Here is a 26,203-nt window from a genome sequence, read left to right as displayed (position 1 = left end):
ATGATTTGTGCACCCTTAATGATGGTTCTCCCACGTATCTACATCCTGCAACTGGAACTTACTCTTGTCTAGACTTGTCAGTTGTAGATTCTAAGTTACTTAATGAATTTGAATGGTCAGTCCATGATGACCTCTGTGGAAATGACCCTTTCCATACTAATTTAAAATCAACAGGTTGTTATATGAAATCCTTTGTAATAAAAAAACTAAAACCTGAGTTTTTTGTAGATGTTCCCGACCCTATACATCTTTTTCAGACGAACGTACTAAAATAGCTGATGGATGTATTCCGAGTCCTCCTCAAATCCTCTAGGGGCGGTCGGGTAGCCTAGTGGTTAAAGCGTTCGCTCGTCACGCTGAAGACCCGGGTTCGATTCCCGACATGGGTACAATGTGTGAAGCCCATTTCTGGTGTCCCCCGCCGTGATATTGCTGGAATATTGCTAAAAGCGGCGTAAAACCAAACTCACTCACTCACTCACTCCTCAAATCCTCACATACGTATACCAAGGTTTAACAATGATTGCAAACAAGCTAGGACGGCAAGGAAAAAGGCTGAACAATATTTCCGATGCCATCCAATGGTCCATAACCTCAATAAATCCAAAATTGTACATGCTAAAACCAGGCGTAAAATTGTGCATCAAAAATAAATTCACGTACGTCGATGTCCAAGGGATGGAACATGATTCAGAAAATTAAAGGTAAGGGTAATGAATCAAGCATACACCATCTTCAAAATGGTGATCAATTGTTAACTGATCAATCGGATATTGCAAATAGTGAAACCCTACCTAACCATTCCTCCTCGTATAACTATGTACCTAAATTTCAAAGATACCAAAAGCAACATGGCGTGATGCCATTGTTGTTCCCATACTGAAACCAGGATGGGCTCACACTGATCCATCACAGATTAACATGACATGTAGAACCTAATAATTTAATCACAAATATTCAATGTGGATTTCGTAGAAATCGCAGTACCACTGACCATTCGTTAAGATTTGTAAACAAACAACATGCAGTGTCTGTCTTTTTCGATCTAGAAAAAGCATATGCCACTACATGGAAGCACGGTATTTTAAAAGATTTACATGACCGTTATGTTTGCGAGGCCGTTTGCCTCAATTTGTATCCAGGTTTTTTTACTGACAGGCAATTTCAAGTCCGCACGGGTTCTATGTCTGATCGTTATAATCAGGAACAGGGTGTCTCACAGGGCATTATCTTGTCTGTCATCACATTTTTCAGTATTAAGCTTAACAGTTTATGAACAGTTTTAAATTATTCTATTGATGGGTCGCTTTTTGTGGATTTTAATATATCCTGAAAATTCATAAATGGTCATTAGAAAATAAAATGGCTTTAAAATCTATATAAAACTGTATTCATTTTTGTAGTAAATTCAAACCTCACCCAGACACGGAATTAATTTTAGATGACACCTATTAAAGTTGCAAAAAGAAGCTAGTTCGTTTAGGTATAATTTTCAATCATCATTTGATCTTTTTACCCCACATGCCTGAAGGCAATGGACTCATTGAAAGTAGTTTCAAACTCAAAGTGGGGAGGCGATCAGAAAACCCTCCTCCAACTATACAGAACACTTATCCGCTCTCAACTTGATCACGGCTCCATCATTTATGGTGGGGCTTGTACAAGTATTTTGAAATTATCAGATACTACATATCATCTAGGCTTGAGGCTTTGCCTTGGGGCCTTCAGAACTTCACCTCTTCATAGTTTGTGTGTAGCAGCTGATGTGTCATCCCTAATACACCGTCGCATTGGAGTATCTTTACAGTATATATCTAAATTACATTCTAATAACTCGAATCCGGTACATGACTGTGTGTTTAATCCCCTTTACGAAAATCTCTACAATAAAAAATCTATCTGTTCTCCCTCCACTTGGAAAAAGGGATAGATCTGATATTTCTGCTGCTAAAATAAATCTTGATAATATAGGCCCCCCACTCAGCTGTTATCTTCTCTATCATTTGATCTAGGACTATCTCCTCCAGGCTACCAGATAATAGTTCGTGAAAGTGGTAAACGTCTGAGACCTGCATCACTTCGGGCTTTCCTCCCACATTAAGCTGACACGCCGCGATATAACTGGAAAACTGTTAAAAGCGGCGTTAAATCCAACTCACTCACTCACAGCAGAGGACAATGCCATCTTAACAGCTTTACAATATAACAGCAAACAGGCAAATCATATCATATTTTCCGATTCTCCTTCATGACAACATCCATTTTTTTTATCGAAATTATTGAATTATTTAATGAACCTGCTCCTGACCATTACGACTTCGTCTTTTTTTTTTTTTGGGGGGGGGGGGGGGGTGTAAAGGAAATAGAGTTGTTTGACAAGTTTTTATTGTTTTGTATTTTATGATTGGTAGATTAGCAACTGAGATTGTTAGTGTCTGTATCCTCGAAGGGGGTTAGAGTACTGTAGAATTATTGTCCCCCTGAGAGGGTACGTTAGTTCCACAACTTTCAAAGTATATTTAGAACTACCATGTTTATAACCGCAGCATATGTGTCATTTTAATATGTTAGGCTAACTTTGCCAATACTCGCCAACACTTGCATTGAAGGGACGGTGTAAATCCTGCTGGGGTCCATGCAGGTAGCAAATATACTCTTAGTCCCCATGGGCCCCAGTATGGTGATCTCCCTTCAGTGGCTGGCGATCTGAAGCCCGTTTTTATTATGTTACGGTTATGCATGGTGCTACCCGTTTTATGATTCAATACTTTTCAATTATACAATTCAATTATTTTACTGTCCTTCGTTGGCAGTTTTTTAAATATGCGTTTCATTGTATTTATTATGTTTAACCCTTGAGAGTCAACGATATGGCTGAAATATTGCCGATGTGACTTAAAATGTTAATTCACTCACTTGCTCGCTGAGGGGTTTTATTTGGTGACTACAAAAAATTCATATGATTTTGTGTTCCCTCGTAACCGATATTCTGTCCTTTGCATTTGACATTTACGCTTTTACCTTAACTACATCTCCTCTGAAACTGATTTGAGTGAGTGAGTGAGTTAATATTTAACATCGGCAATATCAACCATACATATTTTAGGTCTAAATGAAAATCTGTCATCGATTGACAGTAAAATAACTAGAATATCACTGATTAATATTTAAAACTAGCATGCAGTCATGAAAAAGATATCACTGTATGAAATAATACAATATAAAAAAGGGCTATAGTTCGCCAACAACTGAAGGTAGATCACCATACAATACCTTTTTTTCTACCTGTATTGCTCCAGCAGGATTTACACCATCTCGTCAGTGGCTGGCGATTGTTCGCAATGTTAGTCACAATTAAAATTACAAATAGTCTACTTTAAAAAGAGTAGTAGGCAGAAATATTCCTTGAAAGACATAGGCTTACGATATACTCTCAGGGGGACAATAATTTTACACTACTTCAACCCCTTCTTCTTTTGAAGAAACAATATGATTTTCTATTCTTCTAATTATTAAGGGGCGGTCGGGTAGCCTAGTGGTTAAAGCGTTCGCTCGTCACGCCGAAGACCCGGGTTCGAATCCCGACATGGGTACAATGTGTGAAGCCCATTTCCGGTGTCCCCCGCCGTGATATTGCTGGAATATTGCTAAAAGCGGCGTAAAACCATACTCACTCACTCACTCACTCTAATTATTAAAAAAACTAATTTTACAAAACGTTCAGGAATCATTCTGAGAAGGAACAGGGCACCGGGTTTGACGTAAACCTTGAGCAATTGCTAATGACTGAAAGACGACCCATGCATACATTATCAGCGTATAATGTTCTAGAATCCTTGGCATTACTTAAGGCATTATGTATGCGTCATTGTGTCATCCAGTTATTACCGTGAACAATAAGGTGTGCACAAGGGCCTTGTAATTGCATGCATATTTATATACATAGAAAGTATTTCACAACATCTGGTTGGCGACACTTCTCAGGTTAATGACACAGTTTTATATTACTAATGCAGGGTGGCCCAGTCGTCTGAGGCGCCGCGATTCGCTATGCAGAGTTGCATCCCTTGCGCTCGCCAGAAATCTATGATTGTTGGTTCGAATACCGGTTCGCCCCGATTATGTTTCGAGGTTTGTCAGCACCATACCCGTTCTCGTGGGTTTCACCGAAGTGGTAAACGTCTGAGACCTGCATCACGTCGGACTTTCCTCCCACATTAAGCTGACACGACGCCGTTAAAAGCGGCGGTAAACCCAACTTACTCACTCACTAACAAATTACTACATTTAAGAGTATTCAGACCAATCATTGTGTGTCAATATTCTTCTTCTATTTCAGGTCATACAGTATTTGAAAATATCACCGGTGAGTAATGCCTGGTTAAGAATAAAATAAAGCCAATGCCAAAGAATCGCCAGCCTTGCATATCCAACGAAATTGATTCCATTGGGCGTAAAAGGCGGCGGTACAACATTACCAAACACGTGTTTGTATGACAGTGGATTTCACAATTGTTAGTTATTCTATAAATCAGTCGGTTCAAGAATGATATGTATGAGTGTTTATTTTATGCATTACGTCACATGTAGAGATTCCTATATTTGCACATGTAGCAAGTTAGAGGGATATATAGAAACGGTTCTCTTACAGTGAAACCTCGTTCGTCCTGACCACTTTGATATGAAAATTCCGCTTTTCTAACAATGACTGCCATGTTAGTCTTCATATAGACAAAGGACAGCGTTCCAATGATTCGCTAATCCTGGTAATTGTTAATGCAGTCGGTTTCAGTTGCTTTATTTTGAAATAGAGTGGTGATATATACACAAATAAATGTTAAAAACACTTTTATGTCTGGATATTGGAACCGTTTGCTTTATACTTAAGTCAATATTTTTTTTATATCAGACGCCACAAGAACATTGATACAGTATGAAGATGCAAGGAAGCATGTGTCCACGTTTTATGAAAGATCAGCCCTAAGAATGCTAAGGAAAACTGGGTCTATATTCATTAAGGGCAAATCAGGCTCTGGTAAGTCCAGCCTTGGTCTCAGGTTACTGGCACATATGGAATCAGAAACTAAAAGGACACCTGTTGTAATCACATCTGCCTCTCAGTGGAATATCATTCCTAAGTCTGGAAAGGAAAAGTATATTGTCATGTTGGATGACATATTTGGTTCCAGCAGTATGGTGCAAACACATGTTGATAGATGGCTCGCAAAGTTCAATACGATGTGGCCACTTATAGAAACAGGACATTTATTCATAGTCTTAACATCGAGACCAGAAATTTATGACCAGTGTGCAAAACAAGTAAATACAAATATCCTTATGAAAAGCATTAAATGTATAACTCTCGACAAAGATGAGTTTACGCTGAGAGTGAGTGAGAAGAAAAGATTTTTGAAACTGTATTGTGGGAATTCTAATTTCACCAAGGACGATTTACAGGAGATAGTAGAGAAAAGTGACCCACCACTTGGGTTTCCACAGTGCTGCAGTTTTTTTGCCAGCAGCAGACGAGCACGATTAAATGGTAAACACTTTTTCTTAAAACCTTACGAGTTCATCGCCCAAGAAATAGACATATTGGAAGAGAGCGACCTTTTTGGATACTTTGTATTGCTACTGGTGATGATGCATAATGGTCGACTAGGTTTATGTGAGCTAGACTCCATACGAGCATCAGAGGGTTTTCGTAATGCAGTTCATACTTTGCAAAACATTTGTAAAACATCAGACATGCCGTCACGTATCAACATTAAACAGAAGGCTGAATCACTGTGTGAGGTCTATCTCATTCATTCAAACAAACATTTCCAGTTTTGTCATCAATCCATATTTGATGTTTTATTTCTGAAAATGAGTCAAACAGATCATTCAGTTTGTATGAAGATTTGCCCAGCTCATTTGTTGGTTGAACGCGTGAGGACACAAAACCAACAAAACCTTTCTTCAAACAGTGGTATTTTAGCGATCCCATCCGAGAGCTTTGGTGTTCTAGCTGACAGAATTACTGCACTACTGTTGTCAGACGACTGTGTACATGTTTTTGATCACCCGTCCTTGCGAGAAACATGTTTTGTCCAGTTTTTGTTTCATAAATGGTGTGAAGCTGATGTCATTTCTAAATTGTTCAAAACAACTCTGAATCACGTTATAAAGGTGGAAGTGCTCAATCCATGCAGAGAAGGTCAAACTATTTCATTGTTTGACTGTGATAATCTGCTCTCTTGCATGACGTTGAAAGGAAATACTGAACTTGTGAGTTTATTTCTACCTGTTTCTGAAACGTATTTGAATCCCTCTATGCTCCAACAGGTACTTGCATGTGCAATCTATGGATGCAATCATCGGCTATATGAGATATTGATAGCAATGGGAGTACAAGCCAATGACGATTGTTTTCGGGCAATGTGTGCCATCCATAAGAATGAAGATATGGATATGGTCCAAACTGTTGTATTTTCACCAAATGTGCAATATTTTAAGATGTCAGACTTTACCGACTTGTTCACACTAGCCGTACTGAATCAAAATCAGCAGATGGCAAAATCTCTCTTGCATCCAAACCCAATGCACTTACCAATTTACAGTGAATGTGTGGAAATGCTGTTTGGTGTTTTGGCACAGGGTTATGATTCGCAGAGCAGCACATATGAACTAAATGACAATAGCGAAGAGGCATACACTTCTGTCGTTGAGGAGCTATTGAGAACGAGATGCAAGATCGACCCAGAGTCTCTCTTATATTGTGCAGCAAGTCATGCAACAGCAGCTGCCATGAGGTGTATCTTCAAGGAATACCCCCTTGTCAACGTGAACAAAATGCATCTGGAATACACTCCACTTCAACAGGCACTACTTTTTGGTGGAGTTGAATGTTTGTCTTTGCTTCTAGACCATGGTGCGGAAATATCTGTGACAGAAATGAATTCATATAATACTACAGTATTTCACATGGCAGCAAAAGCAAAACGAAATAGTAAGCAGAAACTTAAGATATTGTTTGCAAGAATTGCCTCAGATCAGAGAACTGAAGGCCTTCACAAAGAATCACACACTGTTCTACAGCAAACGACCAAACGCGAAAACGGCAAAGAACATGCGGAAGATATCCAAACCCACATGCAATTAGCACATTTAGTAAATAGAATGGACATAACCAAAGAGACACCCCTTCATAAGGCAGCATACACTGGCAATGCAGAATCAGTAAAATGCTTGATCAATGCTGGAGCTAGGATAAATGCACAAGACGAATTTGATATGACCCCACTTCACTTGGCCGTGATGAAGGATCATACGGATTGCATCATGTACCTTCTAGAAGCAAATGCCTCTTTGGGGATTACGGAAATGTACGACTCTCTTCCCTTAGCAATGTCTTATGGGAGCAGCATCAGCTCCCTGAAGGCAATTGTTTCAACTGTAAGTAAAAGCTTCAAAGACAATAGGCAACTTAGTGGATTCTTGTTCACAGCTGTTCAAAATAACGAACTGGACAAAGTGAAGCTGCTATGTGATAATGGAGCTGATGTGAATTCAAACTTTGCTGATGGAACTCTATTGCATGAAGCAGTTGAGAAGAGTGATATCGACATGGTGATGTGCTTGTGTGAGAAAGGAGCAAGGGTTGATGCCATTGATTTTGAGGGGTATTCTGTTGTTCACAGGGCAATTAAGTCAGAAATTGAACCCGTTGAAAAGGTGATGTACCTACTTGATGAGAGACATGCACCTGTAAATGTTCAAGAAGGAAGCCATAAACGAACTGCCTTGTTTTCAGCAGTGTTAGCAGGAAATGACGAAATTGTGGAGATTTTGGTAGAACGACAATTCAACCATATGCATACAGACTTCCATGGCCATTCAGTTCTCCACACACTTTGTTTTCAAGAGAATTACAATGGATCTGTTTTCAAAGTGTTGTCAAAATTTGATAATCAGTTTCTAAATATTCAGAATGATAACGGTGAGACTGCACTGCACATACTTGCACGAAACAACGATGCATATGGTATGAAGCTGTTACTTGAGAGAGGTGCTGACCACTCCATTCAAAACAATGAAGGTATGACTCCACTTCATGTTGCTGCATTGGAAAGTGTTGATTGTCTACAGCTCCTGCTCCATTTTAAGGCAGACCGTCACACCAAGGACTCCAAACGCCGTACCGTCCTCCACCACTCTGCGAAAGCAAGGAACACGAGTACCCTTACACTCCTTCTTAAATCAAAATCAGATTTAGATTTAGTAGATGAAGACGGATGGACAGCAGTTCATTGGGCAGCGGAATATGGACGCAAAGACAACATCAAACTTCTGTTAGAAAATGGGGCTGATCTGTATACTCAAGACAATCACGGGAGAACAGCCCTCCATGTCGGATGTGAAGGAATAAATAGCCAAACGGTGGAGTTAGTACTCCAAAAAATGTCAAACGCAAATATACTTGATGAAAGAATGAGATCGCCACTTCATTTTGCTGCAAGAAGGGGATGTGGCGACAATGTAAAATTATTGCTCGACAAAGGGGCAAACCCTTTTGCAAAAGACTTGAAAGGTAGAATTCCACTTCACCTTGCTGTAAAAACCAAGGATAGTATATGTGTAAAGTTGCTGCTCTTTGCAAACTCGGATGTGTGTGCAGTTGATAATAATGGTGACACCCCTCTTCATCTTGTAACAAAAAGGAGTTCCAGTTCCAGTATTGAACTGCTGCTGGAGAACGGTGCCAATTCAAACATTCAGAATAAGAACGGAAATACGGCCCTTCATCTTGCAGCATATAGGGGCATTAACAAATGTGTAAATCTGCTTCTAGAAAACGGTTCAGATTCAAGTGTACAAAACTTCCAAGGCCAAACACCATTACACCTTGTTTCTGAAAAAGGAAATCGTGAGTGTCTTCAACTGTTGTTACATCATGGAAAGTCTGATGTGTGTGCAGTTGATAATAATGGTGACACCCCTCTTCATCTTGTAACAAAAAGGAGTTCCAGTTCCAGTATTGAACTGCTGCTGGAGAACGGTGCCAATTCAAACATTCAGAATAAGGACGGAAGTACGGCCCTTCATCTTGCAGTATACAGGGGTTTTATCAAATGTGTAAAGCTGCTTCTGGAAAACGGTTCAAATCCAAGTGTACCAAACTACCTTGGACAAAGACCATTACAAATTGCTACCAAAATGGGAAAGCGTAAGATCGTTAATCTCTTGTTACAGCATGGCGCCAATGCATCTCCGTGTGATACTTAATGAGAAGTTAATCAAAAGTTAATTTATATTCAAGACGAGAAACATGCACCTGTAAACGCAGTTGACAACCATAGATGAACCGTTTCCAGCTGTTTTGTCAAGAGATTTGGGATCAGTTATTAGAACGACATTACAATGACATTTGAATCATACAGTTGAATATGACACTGTAAACTCTGTATTCCATTTGTTATTGTAGGAGCATTTCTCTTTGAGATGTAATTGCAAGGTAGTTGGGCAGTGATCAGTCGTCAGGAAGTAACTTCATCACACTGGATGAGCTTCCAAGTGAGGATCGCTCATCATCCCTGATTCCCTGCCTAGCCCATCGCGGAAGCTTGTCCACTGTCTCCCATTGGTGAATACATATTATTTTCAATGACCTTTGCCATCACTACTGTATTTTGTGCATCTGGTACTGTCCACTGCCATCATATTATATATTGCCATTGAATATTGTACTACCACTCTATTGTGTACTGCCATTGTAATTTCTGTGCAGCATTTTGTATTGATTTGTAAACCTAATTAATTTTGTAATACAATTGTTAATTGTATACCTTTTGTTGGTTATTAATTCTTTTCACACTTAGTTCTTTTACGTTCAGAATTCTGGGTTAACATTTATAGTTCTGGGTTAACATTTATTGCTTTAATTTGGGAATCGACACGTAACACTTTACCATAAAAAGGTACATAAAGGGGAAATCCCTTACCATTTGAACAGTTATGCCAAGTAGTATAATTAATCGTGTTTAACCTTCAAAGCATTTTAAAAACATATTAATAAAACGTCACTCATAAAACCTCATACACTTTCTATGTTAGTATGCAACTCCTTTAACTAATGAATAAAAACGTGCGCAAATTTGTATTCCCCCTTAATCCTTGTGTGCAGCGACATTCCCTTGATAACACCATATGGTGCTGTGATGTCACGAAAGATGGATACACTGTAGTGATGGTATAGGTTACAGAACGTTGCGACGCTACACCCATTCACTTCTGTCGTAAGTAATACGCGACATGACGTAGACTGGGACCTAATTCACCTTTTCCATGGTATATTACGTCATATGTTTGACGATTTGAATTTTAGTTCATGATTCTCCACTTAACCACTTAAGGCGACAGATTGATGTCAAATATGCCGTTAAAGGACTTCTGATATACAACAAGTGAAAACATGACCATACCAGTAACCGGCCATGACGTTATATGGAACATACTACGTTTCATCACTACAGCCTAATCTGAGAGGAAAGCCGAATTGACGTTTTCAATAGAGCTTGGTGAAACACACTGGGACGGGTTTGGTAGCAACAAACCAATGGTGAATCACAAAGTCGAACTCATAAGTAACAACTCATCGTGTCGTCTAAGGCCAAGGAGCACCAATCCATCGTTTAGTCAACAGAGCAATGTGACGACGCGGTTACAGCAGCGCTAGTGACTGAATTAAACAGTTTAACCACTCGTCGCTTGGGACTCAGGCCGATTTGTCAAAAATGGTGACGTTGCAATCAACTTGCAAGCAGGCACGCAGTCTTTGAGTCAGCTTAGCTCTTTGGGAGGCATTTAGAAGTGGGAGTACGAAGTATGAATAAGCAATATTGTTGAACAACTTATTTATTAAATTACAATTTGGAGCGACGTCTCGGTGTAGGTTCTAACACCGTTATCAAACAAGTGATCACTAACGGTGTTAGAACCTATACTGAAACGTCGCTCCAAATTGTATTCAAGAAGTGTTCATCCATATATTTTATCCTTACGCAGCATAGCTTATTGGCCGAACACTTGAAAACATAAAATAACCAAAAAGCTTGAGGGAAGTTCAGTAATTACGTTTAGACTCACGCGACCCACAGCAAACGGGGCGGTCGGGTAGCCTAGTGGTTTAAGCGTTCGCTCGTCACGCCGAAGACCCGGGTTCGATTCCCGACATGGGTACGTTGTACGAAGCCCATTTCTTGTGTCCCCCGCCGTGATATTGCTGGAATATTGCTAAAAGCGGCGTAAAACCATACTCACTCACTCAGAGCAAACATTCTGAGTATCTGTGTACTCAAGCTTCACAGGAATATATCACATTTGTTTTTGCATCCATTGTTTTTCTTTGCAGAGGAAACCATGAATAGTGGCTCGTCCTTCATCAAAGTTGTCAGGATGCATCGCCAACACTCGCCGTCTTTATTTCTGTATTTTGCAGTGACTATGCACTGTATGGACGTGGATTCTCACATTTCTATTTCTTGTAGTAACTTGTCAACTGTTACGTCTAGGGGCATCATGCGTGAATGATTGACAACAAGCCGACTAGTCCTTGTTTTAGCCCATTAATGCCGAGGATGTGTGCGGTTGGACTTCATACACTGTACCTTGTGAGGATTCATAATAATGTACCAAGTCCTTTTCACATCTAGTCTAAACGCAACAATTATTTGCTGCCATTCTGCATTTAAAAATGAGCCAGAATTATTGAATCCCCACATCAAGAAAAAATTATAGTGTAAATTTAATTTAATAAGAATAGGGGCACAATGAACCTCTTTTCTATCCTAGTTCTGACAATGGTACGAACTACTACTACTACTACTACTACTACTACTACTACTACTACTACTAGTAGTACTACTACTACTACTACTACTACAATATAGTCAAAACCTCAAATACTTATGCTGTACCCGTCCTTTCATATTCTTTTGGTGTTCAGGGTATTGAAAACCCTCACATTTTCAGACAATAGTTCCCCGCACCCTCGCTCTTCCATCAATCGCTTATATTTACCAATCATAATGGGAGGGCGTGGTTTGATTAACGTGGTTGCTCTTTGAGAATTGTATTGTGCACTTTTGCACACATTTATTTTGTCTGATGATCCTCTTGTGAAGCATGTCAAGACACTTGATGAAAACAAGAGATTCCACAGTTTTCTTAAACGAGCCAAGTATGTGAGACATAATCTCAATGTCAGTGTTTATTTTGACATTGGGAGATTTTAGTGCCAGGAATACAGCTTTTCAGACAGTCTGGGAAATGCATAAGGCTGCAGTGTTGGTTAGTGTTTGCATTCTCCGAAGAGTTCTTGGTGGGGTCGACAAGGCAGCGCGTCGTTGGAAAAGTCCCATTCGCTGTCCGGGCTGCGTGTAAAGGTGGCACACTCCATGTGACTCTCATACGCGCCATCTCGATATTTTCTTATTTGATCCGTCTGTCGTCACCAAAATTACATGTTCTGCAGTCATTTAATTTAAGTAGCAGTTGGATATGTTCCTTTTGAGAGGTGGGATATAGTAGCCAACTGGTTAAAATGTTCGCTCAATCTGTGAAGCCCATATTCTGGTCTCCCCTGCTGTGATATTGCTAAAAGCGAAATTCCTCACTCACGTATATGCTCATGTGATCAATGTGGACCGACATAGACATAGCAACGTCACAGTAAACAGAAGAGTTCATATCAAGTACATGACAAGTGTATCAACATCTACAGTGTAATGTCAATTAGCATAAATGCCGGATGTACTTGTGACAGTGTGAAAGGAAGGAAGTATGTACTTCAACCATACCCATGTCCTCATTACTCTTGCCGTGGGAGGAATTTCGAAGCATGATAAAATCTAAAGACTGTCACGTATATCAACCAACTATCCCAAAGGAGATACGTTATGAAAATCGAGGCGACTAACGAGATCGGGTGGGTCAGGCTCGCTGACTTGGTTAATGTATGTCATGTCAAATGCGTGGATCGATGCTCATGATGTCAATCACTTGATTGTCTGGTCAATACTCGAACATTTACAGACCACCGTCATATACTTGGAATATTGTTTAGTCTTGGCGTTAAACGACAAACAAAACACAATCACACATCAACCCAAACCACGACAGATCTAAATATGAATAAGGATGTAAATATCAAACCAAAAAACAGGAACGCACTCACTCTAGATTACAGAACTTCCACGTCAGATATGTATGCGATGATATAGGCCTTTCTCGGGAAGATAGCTTCGCGTCATTGTCATCTGACAGGAAACGCCTTTGAGATTTATGTCCTGTTGACCATTTGACTTCACACATGGTGAACACACTCGGTCACCTGCGTGCTGCACTCTCGACGAGTACAATATCTTCTGGTTGTTGGCCATTCTACTCCAGGATACCTTTCTACATGGCGGGTAAGATTTGTATAGTTAAACATTGGCTGTTGAAGAAAACAAACGACTAATGTGTGTAGAATCGTATTATCACAAGTCTATTACATGCTGTTATTTTACTATAATTTGAGCTTACAATATACTCCGACGCAGATTTAAATGTAGAATGCTCATGATTCGGGAAATGAATTACGTTGTGACAAAGTGATTTAAAACATCATTAATCCATAGCACACGCTTGCTGCAACATAGATATACAGATGTGCAGATATACATAAAAGGATATGTTATCAGGAATCGGGCGTTCTACGCTACATTAGTTACAGATATACTTCTCATAAAGTGAAAACCGGACATACTGGTCTCATGTCATAGTGATGATAACGAAGTTTTGATCAACAGGGGGAACTCTGCGGATGTAGAGGCTTGTGGTGGGTTTAACATTTGTTCATGTGGTGGAAAATCACACAATATACAGTGATGGTCGAATTAGGGATCATCATTATTAGGACACTCAATAATCTGTGTTTCACATTATTATTATTATTATCTTTGCATAATTATTAACACATTAATGTGTCTAGTATCATTTAATATTAACAGGATATGTAACAGTTTATATGATACACCGCGAAATACGTCAACCGGGAGAGAACTTCAAATGGAAAATATAATACTTTGTCCCCTTCAGTTTTCTTTTCTTCAAATGTCATAATCGGCGTTTCATGTAAAACAATAACGTATTTCATATAATTCAATTAATATGTAATTGCCAAGTTTCGGAAATTACTTTTGGCAGATTTCGAACATATACACTTTTAAATGAGAAAGTAAATGTGTTGTTTTCCAGACAACTGACTATTAAATTATATATTTACTTTTTGTAGTAGTAGTAGTAGGAGGAGGAGGAGGAGGAGTTGTGGGAGTAGTAGTAGTAGCAGAAGAAAGTGTAGCAGTTGTAGCAAAAGTAGCAATAGTAACTGGAGTAAGAGTAGCATAAATAGTAGTAGTAGTAGCAGCAGCAGTAGCAATAGCAACAGGAGGAGTACCAGAAGTAAAGGTAGCAGTAGTACCAGTAGTACTTAACATTTGTAGAAGAAACAGTGGAGTACAAGTAGCCGTTACAACATCAGTATCAGCAGTAATATTAGCAGGGGTAGTAGAAGTTGTAGTAGTAGTAGTAGCAGCAGAAGCAGCAGCAGCAGCATTAGAAGTAGTAGTAGTAGTAGTAGTAGTAGTAGAAATAGTAGTAGTACGAGGAACATTAGTAGAGGATATTTAAATTTCAAACCTTCTACTCACCCATCCCACCACTCGAACATCCCCAACCCCCCCACACACACAAGTTTTTTCTGATTTGTTTTCAATTCTATTTAATATATCAGTTGCACAACTATTATACTACTATCTGTTACAATGTATTGATAGATGTGAGTGAGTGAGTGAGTTGAAATTTATAGTCACGTCGGCAGTTTTTCAGCCATATCGAGTTGTACAGGAATAATATATAAATATGGACTATAAAATCTGTCAACAAAGGACAGTCAAATCGCTAGACTATCACAGATATAGATTTAAAACTAGCATGTTACCATAAAAAGTGACAGTTCGGAACAATACATTATAAAATTGGTCTAGAGATCACCAGCAACCAAAGTTAGGCCACCATACTAGGGACCATGGGGACTTACGGTACATCTGCTTCCTGCTTGGTACCCAAGCAGGATTTACACCATCCCTATGGCTACTGGTGATTGTTAGATATTTTAAGCCAAAGTATTTAAAAACAACAAATATTCTACGATTTAAATCCAGGAAAATTAAACATACTTTGAAGAAAGTGGGACTTACGCACCCTCTCAGGGGGACAATTAATTTACGATACTTCAACCCCCTTTGAGGGTACAGCCACTAACAATCACAGTTATAGAATCATTCTACCAAATTAAAAACACATGCTTTTTACAATACATATAATCAAAATTTATCTATAAACTCAAAATCCAAGAATTAAATGAGAACTTTAAAAAGATCCTTCATAGATGAAACCTGGAAATAATTAGCCCTCGTGATGGAAAAATCAATACAGTCAAGCAGGACATGCTTGACTGTGATTCTCTCATCACAAGGGACAGAGAATGGAGGATCTTCACCTTGCAATAAATACTCATACTCATGTGTATGACGCGAATGGCCAATACGACATCGTCGAATCAAATCTGGACTGACAACCCAAGTAAGTGTAACCGATAGTTGGTTTTATTGCATGTAATTTATTAGTACCTACTTGGTTGTCCCACTTCTTCTGCATAAGGTCTTTGATATAGCATCTAATTAAAGGTTTGTAGTCGCTGTATGGTATAAGAAGTGGTGTCACAGATTTGTTGAGAGCTGCCTTTGCTGCAGCATCAGCCATAGTGTTACCCGTGATTCCAACATGACTGGACAACTAGCAAAAGACGATGTTGTATTGGCCAGTAGCAAGGTCATTGTACAATTCTAAAATATCTAAAATGAATGGATGACTTGAAGAGCTCGATATGATTGCCTGTAGACAAGAAAGTGAATCTGAAAAGATGATGAACCGTTTACTGCTAGAATGTTTTTGAATATATTCCAAAGCCGTTAAATGGGCTTTGGCTTCGGCTGTGAAAATTGAGCTGTGGTCAGGTAATCGGGATGATATGGTTTTTGATCCAATGAGAGCAGCACTGGAGACTGTGCTGCCATCCTTGGATCCATCTGTAAAAATGGAACGGTGGGATTCATATTTATGGATTAGAATGTAATTTAGTAATGTATTGTAGTGATAATTTGATACGGCGTTGCTTCAATGACGGTTCATCAGCTTCTGCATATAGGCTGTCAACAGGAGATGTTCGAAAAGCACTCAGACAGAGTCGTAGGCCCTGATGGTTAATCGAATCTAACTTTTGTAAATTGCTCTTACAGGCTCCACCATAAACGATGGAGCCATAATCTAATTTAAAGCGGATCAGAGACCTATACAAGTGGAGGAGGGTTGTCTGATCACCTCCCCACTTTGTATTTGCAACAACTTTCAACAAATCTAAAGCTTTCAGGCATTTAGGTTTAAGATAATTAATATGTGGCTTAAAAGTCAAATGGTGATCGACAATGAGACCCAGGAACTTGGCCTCTTCTACAACCTTAATAGGAGTGCCATGTAAAAATAGCTCTGGATCTTTATGATGCTTGTATTTCCTACAGAAATGAATACAATTGGTCTTAGCTTTGGAAAACTTAAAACCATTTTCGAGACACCATTTTTGGATTTTGTTGAGACAAAGCTGCAACTGTCTCTCGATGGTATGAATATTTTTGCAACGACATGAAATATTAAAATCGTCCACAAAAAGTGAACCATCACTGGAATCATTTAAAACCTTTGACAGACTATCAATCTTTATGCTAAACAGAGTTACAGACAAAATACTGCCTTATGGGACTCCCTCATCCTGATTATTGTATGACACAGCATGCAGTTCTTCCCACTGTATCATATATGCAACATGTTGCAAAATACACATGACACTATGCATGAATGAATGGGTGGGGATGGGGGTTGGAATGGGCGTGCTGGTTGGGGTGTGTGGGATGGGTCTGAAAAGGTCCAAGCAGGCTCACTGTGTCCACGGGCAGCATTACAGCCTTATCAATTAAACCATACATTTTATTAAGACTAATGCGTCCTTTAGGCCCCAAAGAAAGGCTCAGAATCACAGATTCGCCAAAGTGTTTAGCTTAATTAGCACCCTACCCATGTTCATATGTTTCACCACATTGGTTAACGTCTATGACCTGTATCACTCAGGGCTTTTCCTCCCATATCAAGCCGACATGCTGTGATGTGACAGAAATCACATTCAAGGCATCGTCTAACCAAACTCACTCCTACACTAATATTCCTAGATTCAAACGTATTCAGAAAAATAATTTTCTTCTCCTATTTCAGGTAAACCTGTATTTGAAAATATCATTGGTGAGTACGGCATGATTAAGAAAACATCTGTTTGTATGACACCAGATTTGAGTGATGCAGTTCATTTTGTAAATTCAGGCAGCAATTATATGTTAGTATTCAACATTTCAGCATATGTAGAGATTGCTGTGTTTGCACAAGCATTAAGTTAGAGGTATATAGAAACATTTCACAGTGAAAACGCGTTAGTCTGGACCTCATTGATATTAAAACTCCGCTTTTCTAACGATGACTGCCATGAAAGTCTCCATATAGACAAAGGACGCTACTTGATTCGTAAATGCTAACAGTTGATAACGTGGTCGAATCTATTCATTTTACTCGCTTATAAATTGTGGGTTTAATTCGCGGTTCACCCCGATTATGTTTCGAGGTTAGTCAGCACCATACCCGTGCACGTGGGTTTCATCGAATTGGTAAACGTCTGAGGCCTGCATCACTTCAGGCTTTCCTCCCACATTAAGCTGACACGCCTCGACATAACTGGAATACTGTTAAAAGCGGCGTCACTCGCTCGTTAATGCTAACATTTGATAACGTGTTGGAATCTATTCATTTTACTCTCTTATAAATTGTAAAGTAAGTGGTTAAGTATGATTAAACTTGAACGAACATATTAACAGCATCAACACTCATCAGAATCTTGTTTTTCTGTTTAAAGAATGTCTGGATATTGCACCCATTTGAAGGAAGTCCTGTGATTAATATCTCAATGTATGATCTTGCCCTCAGATGCAACAAGGACATTGATACAGTATGAAGATGCAAGGAAACATGTGTCCACGTTTTGTGAAAGATCAGCTCTAAGAATGCTAAAGCAAAAAGGATCTATATTCATTAAGGGCAAATCAGGCTCTGGTAAGTCCAGCCTCGGTCTCAGGTTACTGGCACATATGGAATCAGAAACTAAAAGGACACCTGTTGTAATCACATCTGCCACTCAGTGGAATATCATTCCTAAGTCTGGAAAGGAAAAGTATATTGTCATGTTGGATGACATATTTGGTTCCAGCAGTATGGTGCAAACACATGTTGATAGATGGCTGGCAAAGTTCAATACGATGTGGCCACTTATAGAAACAGGACATTTATTCATAGTCTTAACATCGAGACCAGAAATTTATGACCAGTGTGCAAAACAAGTAAATAAAAATATCCTTATGAAAAGCATCACAAGTATTACTCTCGACAAAGATGAGTTTACGCTGAGAGTGAGTGAGAAGATAAGATTTTTGAAGTTGTATTGTGGGAATTCTAATTTCACCAAGGACGATTTACAGGAGATAGTAGAGAAAAGTGACCCACCACTTGGGTTTCCACAGTGCTGCAGTTTTTTTGCCAGCAGCAGACGAGCACGATCAAATGGTAAACACTTTTTCTTAAAACCTTACGAGTTCATCGCCCAAGAAATAGACATCCTGGAAGAGAGCGACCCTTTTGGGTACTTTGTATTGATACTGGTGATGATGCACAATGGTCGACTAGGTTTATACGAGCTAGACTCCATACGAGAATCAGAGGACTTTTGTAATGCAGTTCATACTTTGCAAAACATTTGTAAGCCATCAGACATGCCGTCACGTATCAACATCAGACAGAAGGCTGAATCACTTTGTGAGGTCTATCTCATTCATTCCAACAAACATTTCCAGTTTTGTCATCAATCCATATTCGATGTTTTATTTCTGAAAATGAGTCAAACAGATCATTCAATTTGTATGAAGATTTGCCCAGCTCATTTGTTGGTTGAACGCGTGAGGACACAAAACCAACAAAACCTTTCTTCAACCAATGGTATTTTAGAGATCCCATCCGGGAGCTTTGGTGTACTAGCTGACAGAATTACTGCACTGCTGTTGTCCGACGACTGTGTACATGTTCTTGATCACCCGTCCTTGCGAGAAACATGTTTTGTCCAGTTTTTGTTTCACAAATGGTGTGAAGCTGATGTCATTTCTAAATTGTTCAAGACAACTCTGAATCACGTTATAAAGGTGGAAGTGCTCAATCCATGCAGAGAAGGTCAAACTATTTCATTGTTTGAATGTGATAATCTGCTCTCTTGCATGACGTTGAAAGGAAATACTGAACTTGTGAGTTTACTTCTACCTGTTTCTGAAACGTATTTGAATCCCTCTATGCTCCAACAGGTACTTGCATGTGCCATCTATGGATGCAATCATCAGCTATATGAGCTATTGATAGCAATGGGAGTACAAGCCCATGACGATTGTTTTCGGGCAATGTGTGCCATCCATAAGAATGAAGATATGGATATGGTCCAAACTGTTGTATTTTCACCAAATGTGCAATATTTTAAGATGTCAGACTTTACCGACTTGTTCACACTAGCCGTACTGAATCAAAATCAGCAGATGGCAAAATCTCTCTTGCATCCAAACCCAATGCACTTACCAATTTACAGTGAATGTGTGGAAATGCTGTTTATTGTTTTGGCACAGGGCTATGATTCGCAGAGCAGTAGACATGAACTAAATGACAATAGCGAAGAAGCATACACTTCTGTCGTTGAGGAACTATTGAGAACGGGATGCAAGATCGACCCAGAGTCTCTCTTATATTGTGCAGCAAGTCATGCAACAGCAGCTGCCATGAGGTGTATCTTCAAGGTATACCCCCTTGTCAACGTGAACAAAATGCATCTGGAATACACTCCACTTCAAAAGGCACTACTTTTTGGTGGAGTTGAATGTTTGTCTTTGCTTCTAGACCATGGTGCGGAAATATCTGTGACAGAAATGAATTCATATAATACTACAGTATTTCACATGGCAGCAAAAGCAAAACGACATAGTAAGCAGAAACTTGAGATAATGTTTGCAAAAATTGGCTCAGATCAAAGAACTGAAGGCCTTCACAAAGAAGCACATACTGTTCTACAGCAAACGACCAAACGCGAAAACGGCAAAGAACATACAAAAGATATCCAACCCCATATGAGATTAGCACACTTAGTAAATAGAATGGACATAACCAAAGAGACACCCCTTCATAAGGCAGCATACACTGGCAATGCAGATTCAGTAAAATGCTTGATCAATGCTGGAGCTAGGATAAATGCACAAGACGAATTTGATATGACCCCACTTCACTTGGCCGTGATGAAGGATCATACGGATTGCATCATGTACCTTCTAGCAGCAAATGCCTCTTTGGGGATTACGGAAATGTACGACTCTCTTCCCTTAGCAATGTCTTATGGGAGCAGCATCAGCACCCTGAAGGCAATTGTTTCAACTGTAAGTAAAAGCTTCAAAGACAATAGGCAACTTAGTGGACACTTGTTGACAGCTGTTCAAAATAACGAACTGGACAAAGTGAAGCTGCTATGTGATAATGGAGCTGATGTGAATTCAAACTTTGCTGATGGAACTCTATTGCATGAAGCAGTTGAGAAGAGTGATATCGACATGGTGATGTGCTTGTGTGAGAAGGGAGCAAGGGTTGATGCCATTGATTTTGAGGGGTATTCTGTTGTTCACAGGGCAATTAAGTCAGAAATTGAACCCGTTGAAAAGGTGATGTACCTTCTTGATGAGCGACATGCACCTGTAAATGTTCAAGAAGGAAGCCATAAACGAACTGCCTTGTTTTCAGCAGTGTTAGCCGGAAATGACGAAATTGTGGAGATTTTGTTAGAACGACAATTCAACCATATGCATACAGGAGTGCATGCTTATTCAGTTCTCCACACACTTTGTCTTCAAAGGAATTACAATGGATCTGTTTTCAAAGTGTTGTCAAAATTTGATAATCAGTTTCTAAATATTCAGACTGATGAGGGTGAGACTGCACTGCACATACTTGCACGAAACAACGATGCATATGGTATGAAGCTGTTACTTGAGAGAGGTGCTGACCACTCCATTCAAAACAATGAAGGTATGACTCCACTTCATGTTGCTGCATTGGAAAGTGTTGATTGTCTACAGCTCCTGCTCCATTTTAAGGCAGACCGTCACACCAAGGACTCCAAACGCCGTACCGTCCTCCACCACTCTGCGAAAGCAAGGAACACGAGAACCCTTACACTCCTTCTTAAATCAAAATCAGATTTAGATTCAGTTGATGAAAACGGATGGACAGCAGTTCATTGGGCAGCGGAATATGGACGCAAAGACAACATCAAACTTCTGTTAGAAAATGGGGCTGATCTGTATACTCAAGACAATCACGGGAGAACAGCCCTCCATGTCGGATGTGAAGGAATAAATAGCCAAACAGTGGAGTTAATACTCCAAAAAATGTCAAACGCAAATATACTTGATGAAAGAATGAGATCACCACTTCATGTTGCTGCAAGAAGGGGATGTGGCGACAATGTAAAGTTATTGCTAGACAAAGGGGCAAACCCATTTGCAAAAGACGTGAAAGGTAGAATTCCACTTCACCTTGCTGTAAAAACCAAGGATAGTATATGTGTAAAGTTGCTGCTCTTTGCAAACTCGGATGTGTGTGCAGTTGATAATAATGGTGACACTCCTCTTCATCTTGTTACAAAAAGGAGTCCCAGTTCCAGTATTGAACTGCTGCTGGAGAATGGTGCCAATTCAAACATTCAGAATAAGAACGGAAATACGGCCCTTCATCTTGCAGTATATAGGGGCATTAACAAATGTGTAAAACTGCTTCTAGGAAACGGTTCAGATTCAAGTGTTCAAAACTACCAAGGCCAAACACCTTTACACCTTGTTTCTAAAAGAGGAAATCGTGAGTGTGTTCAACTTTTGTTACAGCATGGAACCAATGCATCTCTGTGTGACATTAAAGGAAGATCTCCTTTTCATTAGGACATGAAGTCTTCATTTGTAAGATAGTTATATCCTTACTGCTCTGCAGACTCCCATGTGTAATGACAATAATATCTCTGTTTGTCATATCTGTCAACTGTGCAATAAGGTCTTGGAATACTGATGTATTTTATTGATGTGAGATATAAACCTACCGATGTTGTATCATCAAACCATTATAAAAATGGCTTGTTTTAGCAGTGTTGCCAGGAGATGATTGGGTTGAGTTTTAATAATACAGACAGATGAGGGCAAGACGGCTCTGCTCATACCTGCATGAACCGAAATGAAAGTGGAATGATGATGTTTTGTGCTGATCACTCTATTTGTGGCCTAGAGTACACATCCTGTGTGTCCGGAAATGTCCTCACTGGCTACACGTACAGGAAAGGATCCAGTTCAAAGAGATCTTCCTAATGTGTATCAACCTTCGAGAAGTCTTTGTTAACCTGAGTAGTTTCTCTTTGCAGTACCCCTTCAAGTTAAACAACTTAACTTGGCAGATCTTGTTACCACTCTTCTGCGATGATTCTCCCACAACACATCAGACTTGCTCATTCATTAACAGCCTTTAAATCCTGACTAAATCCATGTATTTCAACAAAATTGGCAATTATTTACTGTGTGTTTGTATGCCTCAGAGCATACCCACGTGCGTGAGGCATACCCACAGCGCTTGCTTTACAGGTGGACTCATTATTATCAGTTATATACAGCTTACAATATGTAACTGCGGCAAAGAGGGTTTTGGTGATCCTGGCAAAGTTCGGCCGATTAGGACCATCATCAGCTCAGGGCCCTTGCCCCCTCTACACGCAGCCCAGACAGCGAATGGGACTTCTCCCAGGAAGCGCTGCCTAGTCAAACCCACCCAGAAGTTTTCGAAGAATGTGAAGACTCCCCAACACTGCACAGATTTTCAGAAGGGCTGTATTCCTGACAGTGGACCGGGTACTCTCCCTATGTCTGACAACAGATTGGGAGTTACCAAACCTAAGGCACCGAGAACAATGGGGACAACTTAGTACGTGTGATGCAAGCGTGACATTTTGAAAGCGAGTTTCGCATTTTCGGAAATTCGTTGATAAAAATGTTTTCACTGAATTTATCAAAAGGAACGGTCATGTTTGTTTGCTTAGATAAATCTGAAGCTATATATGGGCCTATTCGCAAGACCTTGATAATTATCCTTTTTTTCATGACGCCCTCCACATGCAGGGTCAAGAGTCAAAACCACAAGCATGGAAAAGACGGTAATAAAAGCATCACGCCATGCCATCATGTCGGTTAAGATACTGTGTTTGTGCCAGACTCATTAAATTCCTTACACAATCTACATTTCATATTTACATTTTGATGCAATATCACACACTGACTGTTTTGAGTGGGACGTGGCTGGTCCTGATCAGCAAAGAGAAGCCTTCTGTTTCACTTTTCAGGGGAGCCGACTTCATCCTAGCAAATGACTCTGCAGGGTTGCTGCTCCATATAACCTCAACGCAGTGATCGTAAAGACAATTTCTCCTTGAAAAACTGTGTCTGTGTCGATTTGATATGGCACTTCGCTTGGTTGACACTCATTTCTGTACCGTCCAGCAGCACAGCACCATCAACAAAATAAACATCGATATTGAGATTGTTCAACATCCTTGGCTAGTCGAAGAAATCTGTTGAATGCCTTGTTTTTTTATTTCTTAGTCCTGATATATAACATAAGGGAAGCAGAAGTCAGGTTGTTAGCCAATCAAATGCATCATGAAATCACTTGTAATTAAGTGATTGATAGACAAATAGAAAACTGGAATTTTAAGAAGGACATAATATATTTTGTATGTTTGTCAATGTTCAGAATCCACAAGGTACTAAGTATTTATATTAAAACTTTTTGATTGGCCAACAAAACAGTTGTTTGGCAAAAACTATGTCAAATGTGCATTTGTTTGTTAATGTGTTTTACATGTCTTTTACAACGACAACCATCTTTTTTTGTGTTACCTCTCCCAGGTAAGCGTTGACGATCGGGGCAGGCAGTTCGTGGAGTAGTAGTAGTAACTATTTCAACGAGAATTGTTATTAAAATATATTCTCTGTGGAATCATTTTTCGTTTTAATTTTAGCTGCTACTGAATAGAAGGTAAAACACACGTATGACGTGCTATGAGACGCATTAAGCAAAACACAAACACAATTTCATGTATCCAAGTGATGGTGTAGCAGGAATAAACTTTTGACACGAATGACTTTAATTCTTTATGTTCTCTCACGAATGTGAGTAACGTAATTAATTAAACAGCTAAGTGAAGATGTACAGCATTTCATCCGCCTCCAGTCATGTGGATGCACATATGCGCATGTGATTCCATATATTCCATTGTCCCTTTGCTGCTTGTGGCGGACGGTGCATATGGAAAAACAACGCCACACACGCACCCTTTCTTGTGAGTGAGTTAATTAAAGTTAACGTCACATCGGCAATATTTCATGACGACCCTACCTTGTGGATCCCATTGATATGAACAGAATCATCATACCTTTGTGTCATTGAAATGCATATGAACTGATGTCCTGTTTGATCCTACTCATGGCCTGATCCCAACCCTGGCGCCCATACTGACCCACACCCTCACACCCACCGCGTCACCCACATAACCATCCCGATAACCACACCCACACACCGACCTACACCACGATCCCAACGCCGACACCAATCTCCCACACCCCCACCCACCCCTATTTTCGTACATAGATTTATTCAATATATGTACATTTATTAATGCAATTGATATACTCACACCCATCACGACATCTACAATCCCATCCCGATATCCAAAAGCACACGACCCGTGAAGATCCGGGGTAGAATATATGGGTCTTCAGCAACCCATCCTTGCCGTGAGAGGCAACTGTGCTTGTTGTAAGAGGCGACTAACAAGATCGGGTGGTCAGGCGCGCTTACTTGCTTGATGCCATCGTATTCCAATTGCGTGGATCGATGCTGTCAATCACTGTCTGGCCCAGACTCGATTATTTACAGACCGCCGTCGTATGGATTTCTATATTGCTGAGTGCGACGTTAAACAACAAACACAGCCACACACCGAACTACTCCACGACAGGTCTAAATATGAATAAGGCTGTATTGGCTAAATAGGGAATATTTCACAGAAAACATAAAACCGATTTCACAGATATTGATCAAGTACATGTAGTTTCTGAACCTTTTGGGTTCAATCATAAATTGCAAAATAGTAATTTCATCATAAGGCATTGGCGTCTTAAGTGTATACACTCCATCGGGGACCTGTGTTATGGTCACGGGTTTGTGCCATTTGGTGAACTTAAGAAAATCTACAAAATTAGAGGTACAATTCTTGATCATTATCAGGTTCTTAGAAATATACCTCAAGAATGGAAAGATTCTGTTAGAAATAATTCTTTGACAGTACATAATCTCAACATATCAGTTGTGGGTTTACTTTGAGCACCAAAAAGAACAAGATTATATTATGATAAACTTATTAGTGTAGTAAAAACACACGTGGCACACACAAGTGGCAACATATCTTTGGTATTGCAATTCCACGGGCACATATTGTTACACAATAGAGTAAGTGTACAAAAGATACTACATTGATTGACTTCCAGGTTAAATTCATCCATAATATTATTTATACAACAAAAAAGAATAGTTAGGAAATGAAATTCGTGGATGATTTAACTTGCGTTGATTCATGTTTATTGGGAATGTGATTGTGTCAAAACATTCAGAATGAAACTAAAAGATAACATTGAATTTAAATATTCAGAAGATGTTATATTGACGACATATACAGCTTTGATTGGCGGAAATAATACCGACCTAAAGAACGACAAAATACTTGATGGTAAAAATTATATTTATGCATGAAGTATTAAAACAAATAAGTTACCACTAGAAACATTTATTAATATATGTGATA

At 39.5% G+C, this 26,203-nt stretch overlaps 2 protein-coding genes across 2 annotated transcripts; both read left to right on the top strand.

The window, feature by feature from the left end:
- The first annotated feature begins 7,171 nt into the window (after positions 1–7,171).
- LOC124130027 (ankyrin-3-like) lies at positions 7,172–9,780 on the top strand. The gene has a single exon (XM_046493362.2). It carries the CDS (start codon positions 7,276–7,278, stop codon positions 9,265–9,267), a length of 1,992 nt encoding a protein of 663 aa, XP_046349318.2. The 5' UTR covers positions 7,172–7,275; the 3' UTR covers positions 9,268–9,780.
- Positions 9,781–13,336: 3,556 nt separating this feature from the next.
- LOC125377567 (ankyrin-2-like) lies at positions 13,337–24,468 on the top strand. The gene is made up of 3 exons (XM_048391469.1): positions 13,337–13,451; positions 17,407–17,433; positions 18,166–24,468. The coding sequence occupies exons 1-3, from the start codon at positions 13,352–13,354 to the stop codon at positions 22,242–22,244; spliced, it is 4,206 nt and encodes a 1,401-aa protein (XP_048247426.1). The 5' UTR covers positions 13,337–13,351; the 3' UTR covers positions 22,245–24,468.
- Positions 24,469–26,203: the final 1,735 nt, after the last annotated feature.

This window comes from Haliotis rufescens, unplaced genomic scaffold (genome assembly GCF_023055435.1).
Source record: "Haliotis rufescens isolate VD_foot unplaced genomic scaffold, xgHalRufe1.0.p SCAF_9, whole genome shotgun sequence".
NCBI lineage: Eukaryota > Metazoa > Mollusca > Gastropoda > Lepetellida > Haliotidae > Haliotis > Haliotis rufescens.
The sequence above is the reverse complement of the archived record's forward strand: the minus strand, read 5'-3'. Positions and strand labels throughout refer to the sequence as shown.